Source organism: Acanthisitta chloris, unplaced genomic scaffold (genome assembly GCF_000695815.1).
Source record: "Acanthisitta chloris isolate BGI_N310 unplaced genomic scaffold, ASM69581v1 scaffold4029, whole genome shotgun sequence".
NCBI lineage: Eukaryota > Metazoa > Chordata > Aves > Passeriformes > Acanthisittidae > Acanthisitta > Acanthisitta chloris.
In genome coordinates, this window is record NW_008691821.1 from 20396 (window position 1) to 28684 (window position 8289).

The 8289-nt window shown below is 43.1% G+C and overlaps 1 protein-coding gene across 1 annotated transcript in view; it reads left to right on the plus strand.

Annotated features, from left to right (window-relative positions):
* TMEM131 (transmembrane protein 131) overlaps positions 1–7544 on the plus strand; it is a 26312-nt gene extending 18768 nt beyond the window's left edge. Inside the window, exons 18-22 of the mRNA XM_009082367.1 lie at positions 241–362; positions 469–565; positions 1587–1684; positions 2977–3140; positions 6511–7544. Coding sequence (XP_009080615.1) covers positions 241–362; positions 469–565; positions 1587–1684; positions 2977–3140; positions 6511–6804 — 775 coding nt within the window. The 3' untranslated portion in view covers positions 6805–7544. The remainder of the gene's footprint in view (positions 1–240; positions 363–468; positions 566–1586; positions 1685–2976; positions 3141–6510) is intronic.
* The last annotated feature ends 745 nt before the right edge of the window (positions 7545–8289 follow it).

An 8289-nucleotide genomic window follows, 5' to 3' on the forward strand; every position in this document is an offset into this window, starting at 1 on the left:
CCTTTCCTCAAACCCATTTCCTCATCCCATGGAAACTGCTTTATTGCAAGAACACCACTGTGCATATCTTACCGTGCTGGTTAGATTTATCTGGGGTTTCTTACAACTTAGTGGATTGGAAAAATGGGAAATTTCATGAAGTGTGGAGCTGTTAGGAAGATTTTCACGAATGCTAGCTGAAATAACTGCTTTTTTGTCAAACTACTCAAGTCCTTTTCTCATTTTTTTTCCTTCTTTTAGTGAAACGAAAAGCAAACAGCCTAATGGTACCAAACATAAGCTGTCAAAGGCAGCTTCTCTTCCAGGCAGGAATGGTAACCCCACTTTTGCTGCTGTGGCTGCAGGTTACGACAAGAGCCCAGGTACTAGAAGCAGTTTGGAGTTCTAAATACTTCTGAATATTTCCTGAATACTTTTGTTATTTTGCTGGGGTTTATTTGACTCATTTTTACATACATATTCTTGCAGGTGGCAGTGGTTTACCAAAGGTTTCTCCAAGCAAGACAGATGTTTCCAGCAATATCAGCATTTCCCACACAGTTGTTGACAGCGATGGCTCTGACAGGTAATTTTTCTATTCCCTAGGCAAACACCTAGACTTCTAGAAAAGGAGATTGTGAGCTGGTAGTGGCATTTTGAAGGGAATGACAGAATTCATTCTGGTTCTTCTTACTTTTTAAACTATTTTAAGTCTGGGTACAGTACATCTCACCTTGCAGAAAAGTTTAGGAGTTACAAGTGACTCAGAAATAGAGAGAAGGATGTTCTGGATGTGATGGAGACTTTCCCCTCCTCGTTCCAAGTAACTCAACAATCTTGTGCTCCCTGAGTATCCAAGCAATGAGACATCAGCTTGGCTCTCTCTCTCTCTCCCACCAAGGTCACTTGAAATAGTTCTCAGGCAGAATATCTTGCCTGTACACCAAGAACTATCAGTGGGCTTTGTATTTTGAGTAGGAGCAGAATTGAGCTGCACTCACTCACATTCCCCAGGGCACAATGTCTTTGCTGACATATTTTGGCAGTGACCCCTGGACTTGCTTGTAACCAGCAGTGAGTGTCTGGTAACCTTTCTGGAATATTGTAGAGACTTGAGGCCAAGTTTCAGTATGCAAAGGAATTGCTTTCCTGAGTGAAGGTTGTGCTTGAAGAAGTTGCCCATAAGCCCAAGTGTGAGCATTTGTATCCCTTCTGAGTAGCTCTGAATTGAATCTGCTTGTCAAAAAAACTGTGCTGTGGCTTAGAGCCTGTGAGTTTGCTGAAAAACTGACCAAAAGAGCTGCTCTGAGGTTTGTGTTGATTACAGAGCACTGTGTCTAGATCACTGTGTTGCTCCATGGTGGGTATAGACACAGGAAAATGGTATTTCACTGGAATCTTCTGTTAAAACAAAAATAAGCTGATTTCCTTACTCTTGGTCACCATTATATATATGGTTAAACACACACATTTGTAGATATACATCTGTATATAGATTTTATTGTGCTGTTAGCTTTTATTTATTATGTTGTTAACAAGTTAATGTTGTTGATAGTCCTGTGTTAATAAGCTGTGTATTTGCTTTCCTGTTACTCCCCAATGTGCAGTTCGGGTTTGTGGAGTCCTATCAGCAATCCCAGCAGTCCTGATTTCACACCTCTCAACTCATTCTCTGCATTTGGACATTCTTTTAACTTAACTGGAGGTGAGTTTTTGTTTTCAAAGGTTTTTCCAGATTCAAAGAAATGGTGGCTCTCCATTCCACTGGGCTAAGTACAGACAGCATTCCTATCCTCACCCCCAAAAGGGAAGACTGCAGAGGAAAGTATATTAAAAATTTGATGGTATATTCTGTGTTTCAGTCCAGGGAAAGGTAGTGGAAACTCTTAGGGCATTTGTTGAGCTAGAAATACTAGTTTGTGAAGTTTCTTTGTGTCAGTAAAATTTCTTGATACTTGTTTTTTCTCTTAGGGAAATACTAGTTTGTGAAGGTTCTTTGTGTAAGATTTCTTGATACTTGTTTTTTCTCTTAGTCTTTTCCCCTTTATCCCTTCCCTGAAGCTTTAGTGCAGCTCTCAGGAGTGTAACACTAGGCCTGTGATTCCCTGAGCACCAATTCCTTCCCAAAACCATTGCTCTGTAAGTGAGGCAATGGCCCAGCCCTCGTGTTGCTTTCCTCTTGTGCTGTCCTCCAGCGTTTGTGTAGCTGCACAATGAACCACTGCATACTGAACCCAGCAGTTAATTCCTGTAGTTAAATATTTAGGTGAAGTTTCCATAAATGACACTGAGATGGGCAGGGATGCTCTGTGTGCTGAGAAAGATTTGCCTCCTGTGGTTGGTATGTTTTAAGGTGGCTGCAAAAGAGGCTAAGCAAAGCAAACCAGAGGATGTGGCATCTGCCAAATGAATTGTATGGCTACTGCCAAAATGTTATCTAATCTACTGAGTAAGTTGTATGTGCATTGAAAAAGTTAAACCACAGCAGCATCTTCATCAGCAGTGCTTGGCACCAGCAGCTCTGGGGGCCAGCAGTGAGATGCCTGGGATCAATTCCACGTGCAGGGAGCAGAGGAGCTGGGAATGCTGCTGTTGTCCTCTGCTCATAGCACAGATGAGGGTGGAGCAGCAGCTCCTTCCTACCAGGACTCCCCTGGGAAGGGAATGCTGCAGGGCAGATGATGCTGTGCTTACCACAGGCTCCTTCAGATCTGCTCCACCTGGAGTTACTTGCTGTGAGGAGCTGCCAGGACTCTGTGTTGCTGTGCTTCCACAAATCCCTGGGGCTGGTACTGAGTCAGACACAGCAAGGGTTTCACTTTCTTTCCCCACTCTAATTTCATAGCCACTGTGAGAGATCTGTATTACTGTGTGACCTCTTCCAATCTCCCTGCAGCAGGACCTGCTCAAAAAATATGGGGAATAACTGCAAAGAGTATTATGCTGGAAAAAGAGAGGAAAAGTAATATACTCAATTTTATTTCATTTTATTTTTAGAAGTTTTTAGCAAACTTGGTTTAGCTCGATCTGCTTATGGGCAGGATGTTCAGAGAAACTGGAATGAATTCAATAATGTTCCATCATCCATCTGGGATCCTTCAGCTACAGATTCTGTACCCTCCTGGCCAACAAGCTCAAGTTCCCCAACTCATACAACTGCAGTAAGTATTCAGTCCAAATACAGTGTTTTATTACCATTACCAACCTGCTCTGTATCTGCCATCTAATTTAATTCAGAGGATTTTTAAATTGGGGTGAAAACCAACTGAAGCATAAAGGAAAAGGGAAGTTGCACGTACTCATCTTTGTGTAGTTAAGCTGACATGGCTGTTGGACAGAGAGTTACTAATCCACTCACAGATGATGAATCCATCTACATTGCTTCATATAAAAATATTTCTCACAAAAGCACTTAGAGAAGTTCCACTCCCACATCCTTCAGGGTTGTAGGAACAGCTGTTTCTTGCAGCACTTAGAGAAGTTCCACTCCCAAATCCTTCAGGGTTGTAGGAACAGCTGTTCTGCTCCTGGGCCATGGCTGGACACTGTCACTTCCAGTGTGATGGACAGTTGCAAAATGGCCAATATGGTAACTTTCAGACTTTGATTCTGCTTCCTGAATCCAGCATTGCACTTGCTTGTACATTAACAGAAGGTCAAAAAAAATCCATCTAAGAGACATGAAATTGATTCTTGTCAGTTTAGAAAAAACACTAGAGGACTGAGCATAAGGTAAAGCCTTTAAACTGACTAATAATTTTGATGGAGATGTTGAGTATAGCAAAAGAAGAAATTAACCCAATGTTCACAGATCACAGGGTTGTGCTGTCATCCTTGTGCCTCTGTCAGACTAAAACTTACACCACAACAGCTGCTCCACTGCCAGCTGAAATCATTCTTCATGTTGGCTTCATGTTGAAAATGTTTCTGTAGTGAGTAAGAGGCAGTGTTTACTTCACCTGGGAGCAGCTCAGAGTGGGGGAAGGCAGGGGAAGCTGAGGAAGGTCAAACAGCTTCTTATAGACACACACACACTGGTCCTGCCCTTGTCATGTGCTCCCAAATGCAGCTGTAGCCTCACTGAAACTGTGTAAGGAGAGATTTTTGCTTTTTGGTCACACAGAGGGCAGATAGCTCAGCATTTGATAGAAGGACAAGCAGAGCAAGCTCTGTAGCTCCTATTTCCTGGCTGCTTCTGAAAACTGTTTGGAAGTGTGCTTCAGGAGGCATGGAGACAGAACCAGACAAAGGCTATGGAAGAACTGTCACTCCCTTCAAATACTGTGATTTGGAGGGGACACATCTGAGGAGCTTATTCAAGGAGAAGATGACTTAATAAACAAGCAGCAGCAAACTGACTAAAATATTCAAGGCCTTTCTAATGACAGTGATTTTTTTTCTAAAAAAAAAGTGCATAGAGCTTGCCAGAACAGGAAAGCTTGGCTTTTCCTGTTCCTGAGCCTCCTTGCTCTAAGAGCTGGGTAAGAGAGCAGGTCCCAGGCCCTGCCCTGTTCTCTGTTCTGCACAGGAGCCAAAGCCATTCTTGCAAACAGCACTTAGTGGCTTGTGTTACCCTCTTTTCCAGGAAGGTTTCTGGGGAGTTGATTTTGATCATTCTCCTTCCTTGGTCCTCTTGCTTTCCTCTTTTATGCACAACTCTGCTTCAGTTCTAAATAACATTTGACTCTTGGTCCTGTCTCTCCTCATGTTGCTGCATTGCTGGTACTTCTGCCCAGGTTTCTTCTAACCACAGGCTCCTCCTCCCCTTTCCTGTTTCCCTGTGCATCCACCTGGCAGCCACTTTGTGCCTTCCTCCAGCAGCCTTGAAGGGGTGTAGCAGTCTAGTCTAAGCTGTTCCTCTCTGCTGCTCCTTTCCTGGTTGCTCCAATTTATGAGCAACTGCTTTTTTATCAGGCTCTCCCAAACACTTTTGGGACATGTAGGAATAGTTCCTGATTCTTGCCCACAGCAGGAGATAGGGTGGACTGTGTGTTAGTGTTGGTGCCTGAGCAGCAATGTTTCCTGCTGTAGGCTTAGTAGTCTAATGCCTGAATAGCTTAAATATAACCCTTTATTTATGTGACAGTAACACACTGTGACCCTGGTTTGGCTCAGCTTCTCGGTGGCATTGGAGAGGTTAATAATGTTGGCCTGGTTAACCACCAAATAATGCTCAAAACTCCTGTCCAACCCTTGCTAGCAAATTGTGAGGACCCTTTGGTGATGTGATAGTGTCCAACCAAATTCAGATATGATTAGACTTGAACCCATTTCGTCATTCCAGGGGAGAGAATAATAGCCTGAAATGAAGACAATTTCAGAGTCTATACCTTGTTTACTTTCCTAAAGGGAAAAATCCTGAAGGGATTGTTTAAATCTAAGATTCAGAGTACCCAGATAGAGGTTAACCTTTAGTGTGTTATCCAGGGGCAGAGATCTTGGCAGGGATGCCCTAACTCCACACAGTAAATCCAAACATAAGGATGCTTGTACCTCACAGCACTTACTCAACAGGCCCAGTGCCTTTTGGATGGATCAAGTTTACTGTATATTTGCAAATTGAATTTGCAGCACATGTAGATGAGATCTGTTGACACTGAGGTATGCAGTGTGTTAAGCCTACACGGAGCAGCTTCTGTGCTAATATTAGCATGAAAGTTGTGCTAACCTTTCTCATCTCCATCTTTGGCTGCTTCCTGGTATCACTTTCCACCACACCACGGGTTAGATTCCTCTGCTGGTTGTTTGCTACTGTTTGAGCTTTAATAAACAGTGGACAAAACCTGGGCCTTGTTCAGTCCTGCAGGTGCTCTCTAGGCTTGCTGTGCCTGTCCTGTGTATCCCAAATGCATTGGTGACATGTTGCAGCTCAACTGCATCTGCACTATGACCATTTGTCTTGAGCCCAGGACAGACTTACTGGAACTCAGTGACAAATGGCCAGTTCTCAATCCCATTTCCCTTCATCTGGAGAAGTTTTGGATGAGGGAAAGGTAGATCCTGGGAAGGTACAATAGGGCTGAATGCAGGTGGGTTCATCCAAAACAGACATGTGTGAGTACAGGGAGATAAGTTTGCAAACAGTCAAGAAAAAAAAAAAAAATCACAAAAGGACTTTGCTGTTAACTTCTGTTGCAACTTGAATTTTGTTGGGTTTTTAAAAGTTGAGCCAAGTTTATCTACCTCATTCAAACTAGTTTGTTTAAGCTTGAGGATTTTGGCCCTTAAAGTCTGACTACTGGGAGTGCTTAAATGAGCAGTGCTCTGGGGATGGATAAGCTCAGCTGAAAGCAGCTGAAGAGCCTGTGATGTGTCTGCACTCTGCAGACATGGTTAGGTGAGCAGTGTGGGTCCTGGGCAAGCTCTGGCACAGGGAGCTCAGAGCTCCATGTTGCCATGAAGACAGAAGGTTCCACAGCAGGTTTGCTGCTGCTGCTGTTGCTCAGATACTTTTCTTTCAGGGGGGCTGTAAACAAGGTGAAAACAAAGGTTACTGAACTGCTAACTTACCTGTCTGTGCCTTTACTGCAGTCAATCCTTGGCAGCCCCAGTGGCCTGTGGTCCACCACTCCATTCAGCAGTTCCATTTGGTCAAGTAATCTCAACAGTGGCCTTCCCTTCACCACTCCAACAAACACCTTGCCAGGCATTGATCTCATGGGTAGTGAAAACTCCTCTGCTGCTCCTCCTCCTGCCGCTGCCACCGCTGCCAACCCTGCTGAAGACATGGCACAGACCTACAACCCTTGGAGAATTTGGAGCCCGACAATTGGAAGAAGAAGTTCAGATCCTTGGTCTAATTCACACTATCCTCATGAAAATTAAAGTTAAGAACTGTTATCCAGGTCATGATGATACAATTCTGAATACAAATTTTTGAAGCATCATTTTCAGGCCATTGCTGGTCATTGCTCCCCCATCCCACTCCCCCTTGTCAGTCATGCTTTCATCACTTGCTCCTTTTTAAAGTCTGTCCTGCAATATGGTAGTGTGAGATTGCAGATAAGCTTGAAAAAGTCTGGGTGTGGTCACAAATCCCAACTGCAGCTGAAGCCTGTAAATACAAACAATTCCACTGGTTTCATATTTTACCATCTGCCATCTTTATTTAGGAACCAATTTGAACTCTAAAATGGCCCTGGCATGCAATACTTTTATGAAAAGTACTGGTTTGGGTTTTTAAATTTTTTTCCAGTCTTACCCTCCAAGTTCTAATTTAAAACCAACAGGCACTTTGTGCTAAAATGCAAAGTATTTTTTTAAAATAAGGCTGTCTTTGTTAACGCAGGTTGTAAGAATGTAAAAAATAAAAAATAAAAAAGGAAAATAACATCTGAGAATACCAACAAGACCAACACAAAAACCTTACGAGCAAAGTGGCTGAATGTAAGAGCATTCTGTTGAGACTGTAACACACTTTGTGCTGTTTGTACATTTGTAAACCTGAATGCGTTTTTAAGTTGAAATGCACACAGCCAAGACTTGTGGATGAGACAAGATACCTTGTGCATTTCTTACAGATACAACTTTGGGTTGTACTTTAAAATAAATACTGCTTTTTTCAAGATTGGTCTGCTGGAGTTCTGTTCCCCATGGGGTTTTTTTGAGCTTGTGTGTGCAGGACTCTACTTGGCACTGCCTTTGGGCCAAAATCTCCTGCACACAGAGCCTGTGTTGCCAGAAACTTCAGTGCAGCTGAAACCTGCCTTCAACAGCGTGGGTTTGTGGTGCAGGGAGAACAGAAACTGTTCCAGGCTTCCACAGTGCCACCCACTTGAAAATTTGCTGGATAGCAAAACGCTGGAAAAAACTCCACACTGAGTTTCCAAGTCTCAGCTGTTGTTGCTACGCCCATACCTTTGGAACACTGTTCTGCCTAGGTCTGAACATGAACCTTACTATTTTTAGATGTGATTTATCTGCCCCTCTAAGGTGCCTGTTTATCTTCATTAACAGCAAGGCCAAGCCCCAGTGACTACATCAATTCCTCTGAGCTAAAGCCAAGTGAGAATGAACCTTCCCTTGCCAGAGCACATTAACAGACACTAGTGACATCAGTTCACTTCTGACTCAGGGGCACTGCTCAAAATCTACAGCAGCAGGTTTTAATCAGAATCCATCCTTTAAAAGAGTAAGAACTGTGTATTTTAGTTAATATTCCTTGTAGCACAAAGGTTTTGTATGCTACAAGATATGAGAGTCTGATTTATTTAACCAAGGGAGCCCTTTGCCACTTGCATTATGTAAACAGTGTCTACAACTCAGATTGCTGATTCATGCTGCCACCAGGCAGAAGGCTGAAGATACAGA